General features: G+C 43.5%; 1 protein-coding gene across 7 annotated transcripts in view; it reads right to left on the reverse strand.

Moving 5' to 3' along the window:
• NFX1 (nuclear transcription factor, X-box binding 1) overlaps positions 1-20,793 on the reverse strand; it is an 85,620-nt gene that overhangs the window by 17,278 nt on the left and 47,549 nt on the right. For 3 of the 7 annotated variants that reach the window (XM_010385746.2, XM_030919797.1, XM_030919800.1), the window contains 8 exons: positions 19,714-19,796; positions 15,157-15,265; positions 13,046-13,165; positions 9,465-9,544; positions 4,747-4,977; positions 3,838-3,911; positions 2,031-2,132; positions 1,326-1,367 (listed from right to left, as the gene is read on the reverse strand). In XM_010385746.2, the coding sequence (XP_010384048.1) occupies positions 1,326-1,367; positions 2,031-2,132; positions 3,838-3,911; positions 4,747-4,977; positions 9,465-9,544; positions 13,046-13,165; positions 15,157-15,265; positions 19,714-19,796 (841 nt within the window). Of the gene's footprint in view, positions 1-1,325; positions 1,368-2,030; positions 2,133-3,837; positions 3,912-4,746; positions 4,978-7,848; positions 8,916-9,464; positions 9,545-13,045; positions 13,166-15,156; positions 15,266-19,713; positions 19,797-20,793 lie in introns of those variants that run through there. The other 4 variants (XM_010385747.2, XM_030919798.1, XM_030919799.1 and 1 more) reach the window with 3 other exon arrangements.

Raw genomic sequence — 20,793 nt, forward strand, 5'->3', positions numbered from 1 at the left:
GCAAAGCAAGTTTAAGAATGTTCTGGGCCGGGTGTGGTGGCTTGTAATCCCAACACTTTGGGAGGTGGAGGCAGGTGGATCACCTGAGGTCAGGAGTTTTGAGACCAGCCTGGCCAACATGGTGAAACTCCATTTCTACTAAAAATAGAAAAATCAAGCCGGGTGCGGTGGCCCATGCCTGTAATCCTAGCACTTTGGGAGGCTGAGGTGGATGGATCATGAGGTCAGGAGATAGAGACCATCCTGGCCAACACGGTGAAACCCTGTCTCTACTAAAAATACAAAAAAATTAGCCGGGTGTGGTGGCAGGCGTCTGTGGTCCCAGCTACTTGGGAGGCTGAGGCAGGAGAATGGTGTGAACCTGGGAGGCAGAGCTTGCAATGAGCTGAGATTGCACCACTGCACTCCAGCCTGGGCGACAGAGCGAGACTCCGTCTTAAAAAAATCAGCCAGACATGGTGGTGCGCGCCTGTAATGCCAGCTACTCTGAAGGCTAAGGCAAGAGAATCGCTTGAATCTGGGAGGCAGAGGTGGCAGTGAGCCAAGATCATGCCATTGCACTCCTGCCTGGGCGACAAGAGCAAAACTCCATCTCAAAAAACAAAAAATTCTTAACAGCTTTATTTGTAATAGTCTAATACTTAATACAAAGATATCCATTAACAGTAGAATGGGTAAATGAATAGTAATACAAAAAAAATCATGCAGGAATAAAAATGAATAAAGCATTGCTACATGCAACAACAGGAGTGAATGTCACAAAAATGTAATGAAAGAAGCCAGACAAAAATAATACAAACTACATGATTTCATCACCTACATAAAGTTCAAAAACTAATCTAAAGAGAAGTTAGGATAGAGGTTTTACGTTTATGTAGAGTACAAGGGACAGTTCTGGTAATTATCTTTTCACCTGAGTGCTTAATTACACAACTGTATTCATTTAGTGACGATTCACTGATCTGCACACTTCCAATCTTCACTATGTATGCTAAACTTCAATGAAAAGTTCACTAAACATTGTTTTAAACCTCTTTTCTCTGAGTCAGGAAGCTGGCCAGTCCCTGAACAAGTATGCTTGGTATGATGTTTATATCATGCCCAAAACCACACAGCTCATGTTTCTCAATATACTAAAATCACCTGAGTGATTATCCTTAAGACAATTCAATTCTTGGTAACGGCATTTCTCTTGCTCTTTGATAACAGTAAAAGATGCAGCGCAGTGCTGAGTGAATGTCTTGATGTTTGAAGGGTTGCTCCCTTCCATTAATTTCACAGAGCTCAAGGGCAAGGAGATTAAAAAAGCAACTGAAACTACTTACTTTTTCCTTTCCAAGGCTGAACACTCCTCATCACACTCCAGCCTGGATAAGCAAATGAAAAAAAATAAAATAAAATCAGAGTACTGGCTGTACAGCTCTTATCCAGCAAGAAAAGAAAGTCTCAGTCAACCTGGAAGCACAGCTGACTCTTGCCAAAGAACATTCCCTCAGGCCAGGAAGCAGCCTGTGAGGCCACCTGCTCTTCAGTTACCGTTAGTACCCTTGCCCTAAAAATACCATTTCCCCAGGGACCCCAATCCAGGGATGGCTGGATGAGGTCCCTCTCAAGGACAGGTGGGATGGCCTCTCTGTTATGGGGCCTAGGAGTCCTCCAGTGGCCTCAGAGTGTTTCCTGGCTGCTCAGCCCCAAATGCTCCACAGGTGCCCCTCTTAACAGCCCAATCTCCCACTCCAGAGACAGTCATCACTCTGGGTTCTCTATTCTCATATGGGTTAAGGTAAACACATATAGGTCTCTGCTTCCTTTGGTTACTGTGAGGCCTGGAAAAGTCTCCTCTAGTCTTAGCTATCTCCTGAGTAGGATGCATTGGGGATGGAACGGATGTCTCAACATCAAATTGTCTATTGAATACTTATTATGTATGCAAGGCTCTACTATGAAGTACTGAGATAAATGAATAATCCCTGTCCTCTAATTGAAGTCTAATTGAAGAAAGAGGCACATATATGCATTTTAAAAATTACCTGGCTTGATGAACTTCCTTTTTGGTAATTAACTTGCTGATCTCCACTGAACCTCCAAGCTGCATGTCTGTTATCTTAGAGGCCATGGAAATTGCAGCTATTCTGAAATATAAAAAAGAAAGGGAAAAAGAGGCATTGCAGTTTCACAAGAACCTCCTTATACTTGGGATACAGAAGACCTCTTCAAAAGCAAATCTAGGCCGGGTGTGGTGGCTCATGCCTGTAATCCCAGCACTTTGGGAAACTGAGGCAGGTGGCTCACCTGAAGTCAGGAGTTCAAGACCAGCCTGGCCAATATGGGGAAACCCCATCTCTACTAAAAATACAAAAAATTAGCCGGGCATGGTAGCAGGCTCCTGTGATTCCTGCTACTCAGGAGGCTGAGGCAGGAGAATCACTTGAACCTGGGAGGTGGAGGTTGCAGTGAGCTGAGATCACCCTATTGCACTCTAGCCTGGGCAACAAGAGCGAAACTCCATTTCAAAAAAAAAGCAAATCTATCACATGAAAACTGGTGTGGCCTTGGAAGCCCGGCTACTATGAACTACCGACATATCTATGTCATATCTCTTCAATTATATTCAAAGCAGCTACATGGGAAGCGAAGAGGTGACTCAAACCCTCAGTATTCCCTAGAGCAACACTTGGCACTTAGTAGGTATTCAAACACAGCCAATCTGATGTGTGCATCCTCTTAAAGTCCTATATCCATGGCACCTCTCCCCATCTAACCATATATATATATGATATATAAATTATAATACATATTATATATTATACATATATATAAAACCATTCATTCTCTAACATCTCCATCTCAGCACTCAGATCCCTATATGGCTACACAGGTCCCAAGACTTCAGGAAGCTGCAGAGATACCTCACAGAACAATTAGAAACCCTCACAACGGCCGGGTGCGGTGGCTCAAGCCTGTAATCCCAGCACTTTGGGAGGCCGAGAAGGGCGGATCACGAGGTCAGGAGATCGAGACCATCCTGGCTAACACGGTGAAACCCCGTCTCTGCTAAAAAATACAAAAAACTGGCCGGGCGAGGTGGCAGGTGCCTGTAGTCCCAGCTACTTGGGAGGCTGACGCAGGAGAATGGCATAAACCCTGGAGGCGGAGCTTGCAGTGAGCTGAGATCCAGCCACTGCACTCCAGTCTGGGCAAGAGAGCGAGACTCCGTCTCAAAAAAAAAAAAAAAGAAACCCTCACACCAGAAGGGCACAGGGCTTAGCCCTGGCTGTGCCAATGACAAATGGTGGGATGTGAAAGCAATTCACCTAACTTCAGGACATCTTCCCTTCTTATCTCACAATGTAATATGACCAAAAGAGAGAAAAAGAGAAAGAGGAAGGAGGAAGTGGAAAAATTTAAAAGTTATTTTACACACTAAAGTTAGGGAAGAAAAGGTACATAAAGCAGCACTTTTTCTTTGAACTGGAGAAACTAGATTCTTAAAAATATATGTAAGAAACTTTCTAGCCAGGTGTGGTGGCTCACTCCTGTGATCCCAGCACTTTGAGGGGCCGAGGTAGGAGACCAGCCTGGGAAACAGGGCTAGACCCCTCTCAATAAAACAAAACAAAACAAACAAAAAAACCTTTCCAGCCTTTAGAAAAGGTGCAAGGATACTATGATAAACACATGTATCTGTGCAGTGGTGTTTACAACTGATCACAACCAGTTACAGACTTGTTTCTTCTCCACTCCCACTGATTCACTTGATTAGCTTTAAAAACAAAACAAAACACAGGTATCTGTTTCACCTAGGTCACCAGTTGTTAACATTTAAGTAACACTAACCTTTGATAAGTACTAGATGCTTCAGAGCAAATCACCATCTCTTTTCTTCGTCCACATTCACACTGTAGCTCTACCTGAAGTCAGATGACATGGAACGACTTTTAGCGCACTGGAACCATGTGAATAAAGCAGTTTTCACTCTTAAATCCTCTCTTAAACCATAGCAGAGACTAGAGAGTCAGTGGGTGGCCACGCTCCAAGCTGGAAGAAGCTAACCACACATGCAAACTGACACAGTTGCTGACATGCTAGAAGTGCCCCATCCACAATGCCCCCTTTTGGAAACCACCTCTGCTCTTCATCCTGGCTGAAGGGGCAGGCCTAGGATGAAGTTTTTATCATCAGAGACAGACGCTTGCCCTAGGCCCAACTGGCCTAGCCAACTCCACCTCCTCAAGGTGGCCACACTTGATCCTTTAGACCAGGCTAAAACTCCCATTTACCTGCTCTCATAGCCCCTCCACAAGGCTTAAACTACTCCCTCATGACACCACAGCCATAGTTAGTTATCTAAGCAATAACTGAATATCTGTCCCATCAGGTAGTGAGGAACCATGTGTCTCTTGTTCACTAATTTATCCCTAGCACCTCATACTACGTCTTGCACAAAAGACATTTATACATTTATTAAATAAATGGAGTAAACAATCAGTGTCTATTGAGAATCTGATCCAAGGGAGACACAGACTGTAGTCTGGTGGCAGTGGGTACCTGCTGAATCAAAAGGCCATACCAAGTTTGGCAGGCAGAAACCTGTGTGACTGACTCTACCTTTCTCTAACTTGTGGTTTTTGGCAACCAATGACCCCTGATTAAGATGCATGCCCAGGGGCTACTGTAGACAGTTCTGGACTCACTAGTAGCCTCAGAACCACAGTCAATGCTCCATCTGTGGCCAGAAATACCCACCTTGGCTTTACAAGCAGTCACAGGGCAGGGTGAGCTGGTATGGCAGGGTGCCATACATGGGTGACCACAGTCAGCTCTGGGGGTGGTGCAGGGCTGCTTGCAGGCCTCATCCACAAGACACTCCCCTTTGTGACAGAGTCTCTGACATTTGTGCATCCCACATGGTAGCGTGGCACTGCAGGGTAATCCGCAAGAGATATCAACCAGGTGACAGGGGATGTTGCTCCGAAACTAGGAGAGACAGAAGTAGTCAGATTCTCATCTCCATATGGGATTTGGGGTGAGTTTTAACTTTCTCTTAAAACATTTCTGAGCTTATAGCAGGTTTTTTTTTTGTTTGTTTTTGTTTTTCTGATAAAGGGTTTTACTCTGTCGCCCAGGCTGGAGTGTAATGGCATGATTATGACTTTCCTGGGGCTCACGTGATTCTCCCACCTCAGTCTCCCAAGTAGCTGGAATTGCAGGTGCATGCCACCATGCCTGGATAATTTTTGTATTTTTTTTTTTTAAGAGATGGGGTTTCACCATGTTGCCCAGGCTGGTCTCGAACTCCTGAGCGGAAGCAATCCACCTGCCTAGGCCTCCCAAAGTGCTGAGATTACAGGTGTGAGGCACTGCATCTGGCAATAATGGTTTGTATTTATTTATTTTGAGAGGAAGTCTCACTCTGTTGCCCAGGATGGAGTATAGTGGCGCCCATCTCGGGGCTCAGTGCAACCTCCACCTCCAGGGTTCAAGGGATTCTCCAGCCTCAGACTCCCGAGTAGCTGGGATTACAGGTGTGTAATACCATGACCAGCTAATTTTTGTATTTTCAGTAGAGACTGGGTTTCGCCATGTTGGCCAGGCGGCTGGTCTTGAACTCCTGACTTCAAGCGATCCACTTGCCTCAGCCTCCCAAAGTGCTGGGATTACAGGCGTGAACCACCACACTCAGCCCAGTTTTTAAAATAAGAATTATTATTATTTTAATTTTTAGAGACAGGGTCTCACTATGTTGCCTAAGCTGGACTTGAACTTCTGGGCTCAAGTGAGCCTCCTGCCTTAGTCTTCTGATTAGCTGGGACCATAGGTACATGCCACTACATCCGGCTTAAAAGCTGTATTTTTAAAAAAGCTCTATTTATCTGGAAAAAAATCACTTTGATTTTCAAAGTCTGAAAGGTTAGTTTGAGATGAAGAAAACAAACCTTAACTTTATTTAATAATCTCTGTTATGACTCAAAAGGATTTGTAGCAGAAGCCAAAAATGTGATCTGGGACATAAACTTTCCAAAGTGACAACAAACAAATGTAACTAGATAACTAGGGAGTGCTTGAAAATGCTATGACTAACTGGGAGGGGCAGATGATCTTTTCCCTCCTTTCTGAACTGCTAAAGCAAAGTCAATAGACTAACTCTTATAGACGCGGGGGTGGAAGGCAACCTTGGCCCAGGGTTCTGAGACTGAGGGCCATTTTTTTGTTTGATTTTGCTTTTTTTTTTTAAAGATGGTCTTCCTCTGTCGCCCAGGCTGGAGTGCAATGGCGCGATCTCAGCTCACTGCAACCTCCACCTCTCAGGTTCAAGCGGTTCTCCTGCCTCAGCCTCCCAAGTAGCTGGGACTACAGGTGTGTGCCACCATGCCCAGCTAATTTTTGTATTTTTAGTAGAGACAGGGTTTCACTATGTTGGCCAGGCTGGTCTCAAACTGCTGATCTCAGGTGATCGTGATCCACTTGCCTCAGCCTACCAAAGTGTTGGGATTACAGGCGTGAGCCACTGTGCCCAGCCTGTTTTGCTTTTTTTTGAGGCAGAATTTTGCTCTGTTGCCCAGGCTGGAGGGCAGTGGCACAATCATGGCTCACTGCAGCCTTAAACTCCTGGGTTCAAGTGATCCTCCTGCCTTAGCCTTCCAAGTAGCTGGGCATACAGGCATGCCACTAAATCCAGCTAATTTTTGTATTATTGTAGTCAGGATCCCACTGGTTGCCCAGGCTAGAAGGCTGTTTTCTGCAATTAAATACTTAACTCTCCTCATGTCTCCCAACTCATGGTCTCCACAACTTCAGGCAGTCCTGTCCTTTAAAAAATTTAGAGAAAACAGGCCATGGAAACCCCAACTCATTTTTTTTTCTTGAAAAATGGCCTGTTCCCAGGCTTCCTCACCATAGGAAAAAGCTGCTGAAATTTTACTCTTGTAGGACCAAAGGCTAGTCTTATATATTCACTCAAATTCTTTCATGAACCCTCGAAATGAGGGATGTACTTCTACTGCAGTGACACACAACTTCTCCCTTGAAGATACCTCCAACATCTAGGACATATATGCTTCCCATCGCACTGGAATCCATATTTTGGTGGAATGTAGTTCTCAATCATTAAACACTTACGTATTCTACTACCAGGGCAATGGGGATAATTTTCGCTGATGCTCTGCCCTGTCATCCTCTCCACATTACTTTCTTCTCGCTACCCTTTAGGAAGTTAATTCTTGCAAAATACCTGGAGAGCCCTTCTATCCTCCTTAGCCCTCTGTATTTCCCACATTACTGCTATTGTCTGTTTTCATGCCTGCCTCCCGACCCAAAGTGAAGGCTTCATAAGGGCAAGGGTTAGTCTCGTTCACTTTCAAATCACCCAAACCTAGCCTGTTACCTAGCACATAGTAGGTACTCATACTCATTCTCTGTTGAATGAAGTCTGAATAAGCCATCAACACAAAGATAACACACTGATGTTTTAGAATGGATAAACTGGAAAAGGTGAGATACATAGAAAAGAATAAATACCAAGGACTTGAGAACCACCCACAGGAAATCAGCGGAGGAATATACGTCCATGAAGATAAAAGAATATGGCATGTTGTTATAGATGTCAAGAGAGTTTCATGAAATGTTGGCCAATACATCATGACGCAAAATAAGCAGGTTACAAAACAGTATCTTTTTTTTTTTTTTGGTATAAGACAGTTGGAATGTAGAAAACAGTATCATCTTAATCAGAGCAAGGAAAAATGTGTATCACATGTCTGGTGGTTTATATGCCAGAATGTTAGAGTATTTCGTTCTCAGTAGCAGAATTAAATCTTTTCAACTGTACAATAAATATGCATTTTTTTAATAGGACTTCACTTTATTGCATTTCATAGATATCACATTTTTTACAAATTGCAAGTTTGTGGCAACCCTGTGTCCAGCAAGTCTATCTGTTCCACTTTTCCAACAGCACATGCTCATTTCATGTCTGCGTCACATTTTGGTAATTCTCGCAACATCTCAGAATTTTTCATTATTCTATCTGTTATGGTGACCTATGATCAGTGATTTTTTTTTTTTCCTTTTTCTTATTTCAGTAGTTCTTGGGGAACAGGTGGTGTCTGGCTACATGGATAAGTTCCTTAGTAGTGATTTCTGAGATTTTGGTGCACCCATCACCTGAGGAGTGTACATTGTACCCAATGTGTAGTTTTTAAAATTTATTTATTTTTTTTTCGAGACGGAGTCTTGCTCTGTTGCCCAGGCTGGAGTGCAAGTGGCACAATCTTGGCTCACTGCAACGTCTGCCTCCCAAGTTCAAGCAATTCTCCTGCCTCAGCCTCCCAAGTAGCTGGGATTACAGGGATGCACCACCATGCCCAGCTAATTTTTTTTAGTAGAGATGGGGTCTCACCATGTTGGCCAGGTTGGTCTCGAACTCCTGACCTCGTAATCTGCCTGCCTCGTCCTCCCAAAGTGCTGGGATTCTAGGCATGAGCCACCATGCTCGGCCCCAGTGTGTAGTTTTTTATATCCCTCACCCGCCTCCCATCCTTTCCCTAGAGTCCCCAAAGTCCACTGTATCATTCTCATGCCTTTGCGTCCTCATAGCTTAGCTCCCACTTATGAGTGAAAACATACAATGTTTGGTTTTCCATTCCTGAGTTACTTCACTTAGAATAACGGTCTCCAAATCCATCCAGGTTGCTGTGAATGCCATTATTTCGTTCCTGGCTGAGTAGTATTCCATGGTACGTGTATATATATATATATACACCACAATTTCTTTATCCACTTGTTGATTGATGGGCAGTTGGGCTGGTTCCACATTTTTGTAATTGTGAATTGTGCCGCTATAAACATGCGTGTGCAGGTATCTTTTTCGTATAATGACTTCTTTTCTTCTGGGTAGACGCCCAGTAGTGGGACTGCTGGATCAAACGGTAAATCTACTTTTAGTTCTTTAAGGAATCGCCAGTTTTCCACAGTGGTTGTACTAGTTTACATTCCCACCAGCAGTGTAAAAGTGTTCCCTTTTCACCACATCCACGCCAACATCTATTATTTTTTGATTACTGCCATTTTTGCAGGAATAAAGTGGTTATTAAAAACAAAAAATTGGTGTTTTAAAGTAAAATGATTGGAACAGACAACAGATCATTGGTTTTCAGGGACTGGAATTGGGGACACTGAATACACAGGGGCATGAAGGATGTTTGGGGGTGACTGAACTGTTCTACATCTTGATTGTGGTAGTGGTTTGATGGTATGTATGCTTTTGTTAAAACTCATGGATCTGTACAATAAAAAGGGTAAATTCTGATGTATGCAAATTACATCTTAAGAAAAAATTTTTAAGCAATGGAAAGCTTCTACTTCTGAATGTATTTACTTTGAGAAACAATGAGACTAACAATTCTTAAGTACTAAAACCATGAAGCTCTGCCTGGAACAATGAGCACTTGAGAGAGAAAACTTACCTCATGCTTGCCCATGCACCACTTCTGAGTTAGGAAAGTGCAAGGGGGACACTTCTCTTCACTATGACAAGAATGATATACTGCAGAAAGAGAAAGGTAACTTTAGGAATACTTTCGAAATAAAGCCACATAAACCATTATACATCACATAAATGGCATACGGCATGAAACTTTTACATTCAGAAACTGGGAGTACTTTTAAAAAATGGTCACAGGAAAGTAAAAAGTACCTGACTTTATGTTAAAGTGTTGAAGGACAAGCATGAGTGAGAAAAAGAAACCCAACCAAGGCGGAAGAGACATGCCCAAACAGAAGCAGAGGAGGCAGCTTTCTCATCTCATCTCTTACAGCACAGCCATGTGGTCCATCCAATTCTACTATGTCATTCTTTTGGCCCTACCTTAACAGCAACTGCTCACTTCTGCTTAGATATCTTTGCTATTAATTCCATCTAAAATGCTTCCGCTGATTCCTTCCAATTTCATTACTGCTTATAAGGGGAAGTTCATCAAAACTCACCTCCTACAATGAAGCTTTCCTTGGCTGACTACACTCTAGCCTGAGCTCCCTCACACTTCCTGGTGTCTCAGTTCCTACACAGATGGGTTGCTGCCACATTATTTAGCCCATCTGCATGTGAAGGGTGGTTGTATCATGTGTATTGAACAACCATTCTCCTCCTCGCAGGGAGAACGTAAGAACCTCATGGTCACGGGGTATTTTTCTCTTCCTCTGAAGTTCCCTCTGTGTCTGACACCATGTTAGAAATACAGTAAACACTTAAAGAAAATGGAAATGAATGGGGAACAAAATAGGCTAAAACAACACAATTCACAAATGGTGAAGTTCTTACTATGGATCTTGCCCAGCAGGATTTGGGCTTCATCTGTAACACCTGCAAGTAAGTGTAAAGGAGGGAACGGGTGGGGACTGGCCTGGGCATGTACTTCATGCTGGTATGAATGCCACAGGAGGAGCTTTCAAACTATGCTGGGAGGACTATCCTAAGATTCCCAAGGAAGGAGGGAACATTCCACTTAATGAAGAATTTAAGGCCGGGCGCGGTAGCTCAAGCCTGTAATCCCAGCACTTTGGGAGGCCGAGACGGGCGGATCACGAGGTCAGGAGATCGAGACCATCCTGGCTAACATGGTGAAACCCTGTCTCTACTAAAAAATACAAAAAACTAGCCAGGCGAGGTGGCGGGCGCCTGTAGTCCCAGCTACTCGGGAGGCTGAGGCAGGAGAATGGTGTAAACCCGGGAGCGGAGACTGCAGTGAACTGAGATCCGACCACTGCACTCATGCCTGGGTGACAGAGTGAGACTCCGTCTCAAAAAAAAAAAAAAAGAAAAGAATTTAAGTTCTGTTTTACTCCATTAACTTAAAAAATCAAGAGCTGGTTTTCTAGTTTTAAGTCTGAATCATATTGCCAGGCTAACTGTGGGTATCAAATCTGGTCCCCTGAATTATTTCAGGTTTGCCTCTGGTATTTGGTAAAATGAAATTATGGGCCCAGTATGGTGATAGAGGAAAGCCAGCAACTAGACTTGGACTTGACAGATACAGAAACTGAGTGATGTCAAGTTGTTGTTGGCCTGGTATCTGAGCAGTTTATCAGAGAAAAACTGGAAACACTGAAATGTCCAGCAACACAAGACTGACTGAATAAGTTATGGACCATCCATGTAACAGGACACTCAACTGCCATTAAAAATTTATATTAAAAAAAAATACAGACAAGGCGACAGATTAAACATATAATAATAAGAGAGGAAAAAAAGCTAGTTAAAAGCATTCAGTTCAGTAAGATCCCACTTTTATTTTGGGGAAAAAATGCAAACATATATATTTGCACATGGCAAAAGACCCTGAGAAATACATGTAAGGTATAATTCTTAGGAGGTGACACATAATAGATTATTTAATTTCAAACTTTTTATTTTATTTTATTTTTTTGAGTCAGAGTCTCACTTTGTTACCCAGGCTAGCGTGCAATGGCGCAGTCTCGGCTCACTGCAACCTCTGCCTCCTGGGTTCAAGTGATTCTCTTGCCTCAGCCTCCCAAGTAGCTGGGATTATAGGCATCCGCCACCATGCCAGGCTAAGTTTTGTATTTTTAGTAGAGACAGGGTTTTACCATGTTGGCCAGACTAGTCTCAACCTTCTGACCTCAGGTGATCCACCTGCCTCGGCTTCCCAAAGAGAGGCGTGAGTCACTGCACCTGGCCTTTTTTTTCTATTTTTTTTTTTTTTTGAGATGGAGTCTCACTCTGTTGCCCAGGCTGAAGTGCAGTAGCACAATCTTGGCTCACTGCAACCTCTGCCTCCCTGATTCAAGCAATTCTCCTGTCTCAGCCTCCCGAGTAGCTGAGATTACAGGTACCTGCCACAATGCCTGGCTAACTTTTGTATTTTTAGTAGAAACAGGGTTTCACCATGTTGGCCAGGGTGGTCTCGAACTCCTGACCTCAAGTGACCTGCCCACCTCAGCCTCCCAAAGTGCTAGGATTACAGGCACGAGCCACTGTGCCTGGCCTCTATTTTCTTTTTTGAGACAGAGTATTGGTCTGTCACTAGGCTGGAGTGCAGTGGTGCCATCTCAGCTTACTGCAACCTCTGCCCCGCAGGTTCAAGCGATTCTCCTGTCTCAGCCTCCTGAGTAGCTGGGACCACAGGCACATACCAACACGCCTGGCTAATTTTTGTATTTTTAGTAGAGACGGGGTTTTACCATGTTGGGCAGGATGGTCTCGAACTCTTGACCTCATGATCTGCCCCCTCCTTGGTCTCCCAAAGTGCTGGGATTACAGGCATGAGCCACTGCGCCTGGCCCTGGCCTCTATTTTCTTTTTTTTTTTGAGACGGAGTCTCGCTCTGTCGCCCAGGCTGGAGTGCAGTGGCCGGACCTCAGCTCACTGCAAGCTCCGCCTCCTGGGTTCACGCCATTCTCCTGCCTCAGCCTCCCGAGTAGCTGGGACTACAGGCGCCTGCCACCTCGCCTGGCTAGTTTTTTGTATTTTTTAGTAGAGACGGGGTTTCACCGTGTTAGCCAGGATGGTCTCGAACTCCTGACCTCGTGATCCGCCCGTCTCGGCCTCCCAAAGTGCTGGGATTACAGGCTTGAGCCACCGCGCCCGGCCTATTTTCTTAATTTTAATAGGATAAATACATATTGCTTCTATAACAACAAAAAAGTCACTTTTAATTTTGTAAAAAGACGCTAAATTTCAAAATACGCACCAAAGTGGAGACCACAAAGAAGTAAAAGTTCTTGAGAGATAAGATCAGCTGCGGTGTCTTCCAACCTTTTTAGGTATCTTTGACATCCCTAGAGTAAACCAATGGAGTAAACCAACTATATCACGATGGACTGGATGCAGAAGTAGATATGAGAATTCAGGTGTGATTCCAAGCTGTGGCCCAGATTACAGACCCACGTTCACAGAAGCAGCCCCTGAGCATGGGAGCAAGGGGCAGCCATCACACCATGACTTTAGAGCAGCAAAGACAGTTACACAGCAGGATCCTAAATGACACGGTGTGAGCAGGCTGAAGTGTGAAGACAAGATGCTACTCACCTGGATGGTCACATTCATGGACTCTAGCGCAGGTTTGGGTACATTCAGGGGGCCTAGTACCACAGGGAACTGGAGGGTAAATCACTGATGCACCACAATGGCAGGTTAATTCATCAAAACCTGGTGGAGCAGCAGGTAAAACAAAAGAATCCTTTCTGAGTTTGGGATGTGCACATACATATTTACACACACACACACACACACATGCACACACACATTTTTGCTTGTAGTTTCAGCGGAGAATCTTTGGAGGTGCTACTTTTTTTAAAGGAGGTTTTTTTTTTTTTAATTAAACTTTTATTTTATTAAAACTAAGTTGGTGAAAGAGGCATGCACAGATATGAAATTGCATTTACTACTATGACCCTGACAACTTCCCAATACTTTTCCCAACATATTTCTAGACTGGAAATTACATTAATGACTGAGTTTTTAATATTATAACAGGAAAGTTATCAACATTTCAAAGATCACATAAGAATTATTTTCCGGGCCGGGCGCAGTGGCTCAAGCCTCTGGTCCCAGCACTTTGGGAGGCTGAGGTGGGCGGATCACGAGGTCAGGAGATGGAGACCATCCTGGCTAACATGGTGAAACCCTGTCTCTACTAAAAAATACAAAAAAACTAGCCGGGCGAGGTGGCCGGAACCTGTGGTCCCAGCTACTCGGGAGGCTGAGGCAGGAGAATGGCGTAAACCCGGGAGGCAGAGCTTGCAGTGAGCCAAGATCCGGCCACCGCCCTCTAGCCTGGGCGACAGAGCGAGACTCCGTCTCAAAAAAAAAAAAAAAAAAAAAAGAATTATTTTCCAAATGATCAACGTGGGCTGTTATAAAATTATGCACGGGGCCAGGCACGGTGGCTCACGCCTGTAATCTCAGCACTCTGGGAGGCCGAGGTGGGCGGATCACGAGGTCAGGAGATCAAGACCATCCTGGCTAACACGGCGAAACCCTGTCTCTACTAAAAGTATAAAAAATTAGCTGGGCATGGTGGCGGGCGCCTGTAGTCCCAGCTACTGGGGAAGCTGAGGCAGGAAAATGGCGTGAACCTGAGAAGCAGAGCTTACAGTGAGCCAAGATCATGCCACTGCACTCCAGCCTGGGTGACACAGCAAGACTCTGTCTCAAAAAAATAAAATAAAATAAAATAAAATAAAATAAAATAAATAAAATAAAATAAATAAAATAAAATAAATAAAATAAAATAAAATAAAATAAAATAAATAAAATAAAATAAAAAAATAAAATAAAATAAAAATAAAATAATATAAATAAAATAAAATAAAATAAAATAAAATAATCATGCACGGGTAAAAAGATCCATTCAAAGTATAAGAAAGTCCAATAAATTTTAGTGACAGAGAACAAAAACACTGAGTCAAGTCCTTTTTGAAATGAGGTTGAATTTTGGTGTAATTTCAAAGAATATCAGTAATTATTTGAAAACATCTTTAAAATACTCTTCCCTTCTCCTGTGTAAGGTTATCCGTGTAAGGATGGATTTTTTTTCACATACCTCAACTACATCATGACAGATTGGATGCAGAAGTAGATATGAGAATTCAGCTATCTTCTATTAAACCAAGTATCCACCATTCTATATTTTTGAAAAGTTATTTAAAAAATGTTTGTGATTACATGCAATGAATATATTATTCTTAAATATACAAATCAATTATTTTTTAAATGTCTCAGTTTTAATTGCTAATATGGTAGATATAGATAAATATGACTCACATAAAAAGAGCTCTTTAGGATACTTTTTAGTAATGTAAAGGAGCCCTACAACAAAAAAGTTTGCAAACTGCTGCTAATAATATAGAGAAAGAAGATTGTTGAGGACAGAACCTAGGTAAATAACATGATGCAGGTAGCAGAGAAGGAATCTATCAACGAACTAGTCCCCACCTGAGGATCACTGCTCATATCACAAGTTTTCAGGGACTACAATACAGCATTAGAAGTAACTTTAACGAAAGTCTCAACATATTGGAAATACAAAGGCTTAGTTCAAGAATCCATACCATTCTAAGTAAATCAATCTCTCAAAGTATATTATGTCTGAATTTCTAAAAAACTCTTCTAATACACTATATAGTAAAGACACTCACTGGCTTGCCAGCATGTCTGGCAGTTTCCACGATGACAAGGTTCTTCACACCTATGAAGGCCACAACGGAGTTTCCTCCCACAAATCAAAGGACACTTGTGCTCCTTATCCTGGGAAGAGAGATTTGTATTTGTTCATAAAATGATCTTCATTTTATATTTTCCATAAATAACAACAAGATTAATAAAAACAAAGCTCTACACATTTATCGACAAAATGATGTCTGGAAATACCTTCAAAATAGCCACAAAAGGGAGAGTAGGCGGGGATGAAGATAAAACAAAATTCGTCATGAGGTGATCAATACTAAAGCTGGATGTTGTGTATATGGTATTCTCTATACTAGTCTCTCTGCTTCTGCATATATTTGAGATATATATATATATATATATATATATATTGAGATGGAGTCTCACTCTGTCACCCTGGCTGGAATGCAGTGGCGCGATCTCGGCTCACTGCAAGCTCCGCCTCCCAGGTTCACACCATTCTCCTGCCTCTGCCTCCTGAGTAGCTGGGACTACAGGCGCCCGCCACGGTGCCTGGCTAATTTTTTTGTATTTTTAGTAGAGACAAGGTTTCACCGTGTTAGCCAGGATGGTCTCGATCTCATGGCCTCATGATCTGCCCACCTTGGCCTCCCAAAGTGCTGGGATTACAGGAGTGAGCCAGTTTGAAATTTAAAAAAAACATATTTTATTTTCACATTGTGTGTGTGTCTTTGTGTGAGAGAGACAGGGTCTCACTCTGTTGCCCAGGCTAGAGTGTGGTGGTGCGATCTCGGCCCACTGCAACCTCCACCTCCCAGGTTCAAGCAATTCTCCTACCTCAGCTTCCTGAGTAGCTGGGATTACAGGTGCCCACCACAATGTCCAGGTGAGTTTTAAATTTTTAGCAGAGACAGGGTTTCACCACGTTGGCCAGTCTGGTCTGGAACTCCTGACCTCAAGTGATCTGCCCACCTTGGCCTCCCAAAGTGCTGGGATTACAGGCATGAGCCACCATGTCCAGTCTTATTTTTACATTTAAATCTATTTATTTATTTAGAGACCGGGTTATGAGATAGGCATTTTTGTATTTTTGGTAGAGATGGGGTTTTACCATGTTGCCAAGGCTGACCTTGAATTCCTTGGATCAAGTGAGATCCACCCACCTCAGCCTCCAAGTCAAATTACAGGTATGAGACACCATGCCTGGCTGTAAATTTTTTTATAATAAGAGGAAGTCTTTAAGCCTTCTAACACTAGTTTATAATACTTGCACAATTCATCACTCTTCACTTTTAATATATAAATTTCAAAAATAATTTTGTATGTTATATATATACATACACATGTATTACCTTGCTATTGGTACTGTGTTATCTTGTTTATGTATATACACACTGATACAGTTTGGCTGTGTCTCCAACCAAATCTTATCTTGAATTTCCACATGTTGTGGGAAGGACCTGGTAGGAGTTACCTAAATGATGGGGGGGAAGGTCTTTCCCATGCTGTTCTCGTGACAGTAAGTCTCCTGAGATCTGATGGCTTTATAAGGCCGAGTTTCCCTGCATAAGCCTCTCTCTGCCTGCTGCCATCCATGTTAAGACGTGACTTGCTATTCCTTGCCTCTCACCATGATTATGAAGCCTCCCCAGCCACTTGGAACTGTAAGCCCATTAAACCTCTTTCTTTTGTAACTTGCCCAGTCTCGGGTATGTCTTTATCAGCAGTGTGAAAACAGACTAACACAGTAAACTGGTACCAGTAGAGTGGGGTGCTGCTGAAAAGATACCCGAAAATGTGGAAGTGACTTTGGAACTGGGTAACAGGCAGATGATGGAACAGTTTGGAGGGCTCAGAAGAAGATAGGAGAATGTGGGAAAGTTTGGAACTTCTTAGAGACTTGCTGAATGGCTTTGCCCAAAATGCTGATAATGATATGGACAATAATGTCCAGGCTGAGGTGGTCTCAGATGGAGATGAGGAACTTGTTGGGAGTTGGAGCAAAGGTGACTCTTGTTGTTTTATCAAACAGAGTGGCAACATTTTGCTCCCGCCCTAGAGATCTGTGGAACTTTGAACTTGAGAAAGATGATTAAGGGTATCTGGTGGAAGAAATTTCTAAGTAGCAAAGCATTTAAGAGGTGACTTGGGTGCTGTTAAAGGCATTCAGTTTTAAAAGGGAAACAAAGCATAAAAGTTTGGAAAATTTGCAGCCTGCCAATGTGACAGAAAATCCTATTTTCTGAGAAGAAATTCAAGCTGACTGCAGAAATTTGCGTAAGTAATTAGGAGCCAAATGTAACACCCCGAGACAATAGGGAAAATGTTCCCAAAGCATTGCAGAGGTCTTCATGGCAGCCCCTCCCACGACAGGCCTGGAGGCTCAGGAGGAAAAAATGATTTTGTGGGCCGGCCCCAGGGTCCCTCTGCTGTATGCAGCCTAGGGACTTGGTGCCCTGCATCCCAGCCACTCCAGCTGTGGTTGAAAGGGGCCAACACAGAGCTTGGGCCATGGCTTTAGAGTGCAAGCACCAAGCCTTGGCAGCTTCCACGTAGTCCTGCGCCTGTGGGTGCACAGAAATCAATAACTGACGTTGGAAACCTCTGCCTAGGTTTCAGAAGATGGATGGAAACACCTGGATGTCTGAGCAGAAGTTTGCTGCAGGGGTGGGGCTGTCACAGAGAACCTCTGCTAGGGCAGTGCTGAAGGGAAATGTGGGGTTGCAGCCCCCACACAGAGTCCCTACTGGGGCACCAGCTAGTGGAGCTGTGAGAAGAGGGTCACTGTCCTCCAGACCCTAGAATGGGAGATCCACTGACAGCTTGCACTGTGTGCCTGGAAAAGTCACAGACACTCAACACCAGCCTGTGAAAGCAGCTGGGAGGGGGCTGTATGCTGCAAAGTCACATGGGCGGAGCTGTCCAAGACCATGGGAACCCACTTCTTGCATCAGCGTGACCTTGATGTAAGACATGGAGTCAAAGGAGAGCATTTTGTAGCTTTAAGATTTGACTGCCCGGCCGGGCACAGTGGCTCACGCCTATAATCCCAGGACTTTGGGAGGCCGAGGCAGGTGGATCACGAGGTCAGGAGATCAAGACCATCCTGACTAAGATGGTGAAACCCTGTCTCTACTAAAAATACAAAAAATTAGCTGGGCATGGTGGCGGGCACCTGCAGTCCCAGCTGCTCAGGAGGCTGAGGCAGGAGAATGGTGTGAACCCGGGAGGCAGAACTTGCAGTAAGTGGAGATTGCGGAGAGAGTAAGACTTCGTCTCAAAAAAAAAAAAAAAAAAAAACAAAAGATTTGACTGCCCCACTGAATTTCGGACTTGCATGGGGCCTGTACCTCTTTGTTTTGGCCAACTTCTCCCATTTGGAATGGCTGTATATACCCAATTCCTGTACCCCTGTTGTACCTAGGAAGTAACTAATTTGCTTTTGAATTTACGGGCTCATAGGCAAAGCGACTTGCCTTGTCTTGGATGAGACTTTGGACTGTAGATTTTTGAGTTAATGCTGAAATAGGTTAAGACTTTGGGGGACTGTTGGAAAGGCATGATTGGTTTTGAAATGTGAGGACATGAAATTTGGGAGGGGCCTGGGGCAGAATGATATAGTTTGGCTGTGTCCCCACCCAAATCTCATCTTGACTTCCCATATGTTGTGGGAGGGACCTGGTGGGAGGTAACTGAATCATGGGGGCAGGTTTTTCTCGTGCTGTTCTCGTGATAGTGAATACGTCTCATGAGATTTGATGGCTTTATAAGGCCAAGTTTCCTGGACAAACTCTCTTTCTCTGCCTGCTGCTATCCATGTGAGATGTGACTTGCTTCTCCTTGCCTTCCACCATGATTGTGAGGCCTCCCCAGCCACTTGGAACTGTAGATCCATTAATCCTCTTTCTTTTGTAATTTGCCTAGTCTTGGGTATGTCTTTATTGGCAGTGTGAAAATGGACTAATACATACATACATATACATACACGTTTATACATACATGTTATCATGTCATATATTACATATATGTTATCTTGGTTTTTTAATATATAAAAGAGTATATGAGATAACAGAGTACGAATAGCCAGCTAGTGCTTTATTTAGCTCCATAAAAGCAAATACTTTAAATAAACATTTTATTTTTAAAAATCTTTTTTAAAAATGTCATAATAATTTTTCCTACTGACCTGACCTAAGCAGTACCTGAAACCTGAAGCCCAAGTTGCTAAGTCCAGTCTGTGTTGGGTCAACACACAATCTCCTGCAGAAGACTGTGTGCTCATCTAGGGGTCTTGGGCTCTGGGGTATGAGACCTTCTCTTTCCTCTTTCTCTTCCTCTGTGTTGCTACCAGATGCCACTAGCTGACTTCTTGACCTGGGTGAGGCTAAAAAGGCCCAGTCTGTCTCTTTGTAGAGAGGTTATGGGGACTGTGAGAGCTCTCTGACTGCTGCTTAGGGGCCCATACCTATGACTTTTAAATCTGGGCTGCATTCTTCACATGGCTCAGGCTTCCAGAAGCCCAGCCCCTGGATGAATGGAATCTGATTATGCCTAATAAGTCCACTTACCACACAGCATATCTCATTACATTTATGCCGTCCACACAACCGTTTCTTGTTACACCGCTTGTCACACATAAATGTAGCATCTGCTGTGGCCAATTAAAAAGAAAAAAGAAAAACAGGCAAAGGATATGAACATTCATTCAACAAATATTTGAGTGACTATAAGCTAAAAGATTACAATAGTAATAATACAATTGTAATAATGTAAATGCAGTTTTGTTTTTTTTTTTTGAGATGGAGTCTCTGTTGCCCAGGCTGGAGTGCAGTGGCATGATCTTGGCTCACCACAATGTCTGCCTCTCGGGTTCAAGTGATTGTTGTGCCTCAGCCTCCCAAGTAGCTGGGCTTACAGGTGCCCGCCACCACAGCCAGCTAATTTTTGTATTTTTAGTAGAAGCAGGGCTTTACTATGTTGTCCAAGCTGGTCTTGAACTCCTGATCTCAGGTGATCCGCATCCCATGGCCTCCCAAAGTGCTGAGATTATAGGAATGAGCCACTGTGTCTGGCCTTTTTGCTTTCTTTTTTTTTCTTTTTCTTTTTTTTTGAGACAGAGTCTCACTCTGTTGCCCAGGTTGGAGTGCAGTGGTGCAATCTTGGTTCACAGCAACCTCCACCTCCCAGGTTCAAGCGATTCTCCCACCTCAGCCTCCTGAGTAGCTGGGATTACAGGTGTGTGCCACCACGCCCAGCTAATTTTTGTATTTTTAGTAGAGACCGGGTTTTGCCATGTTGGCCAGGCTGGTCTTGAACTCCTGACCTCAGGTGATCCACCTGCCTTGGCCTCCCAAAGTGTTGGGATTACAGGTGTCAGCCACCACGCCAGGCCGTCAGTTTTTTTTTTTTTTTTTTTTTTTAAGAGACAGGGTCTCTTTCTGTCCCCCAGGCTGGAGTGCAGTGGCATTAACATAGCTCATTGTAACCTCGAATTCCTGGGCTCAAATGAGCCTCCCATCTCGGCCTTCCAAATGTTGGGGTTACAAGTGTAACCCACTCTGCCCAGCTGAAAACGTGTATTAAAATATCAATTTTCACCTTTAAAACTGTCTAAAAAAAATAGCAATGGTAGGGTTTAAGGTGTGGAG

This window comes from Rhinopithecus roxellana, chromosome 16 (genome assembly GCF_007565055.1).
Source record: "Rhinopithecus roxellana isolate Shanxi Qingling chromosome 16, ASM756505v1, whole genome shotgun sequence".
NCBI classification, from domain to species: domain Eukaryota; kingdom Metazoa; phylum Chordata; class Mammalia; order Primates; family Cercopithecidae; genus Rhinopithecus; species Rhinopithecus roxellana.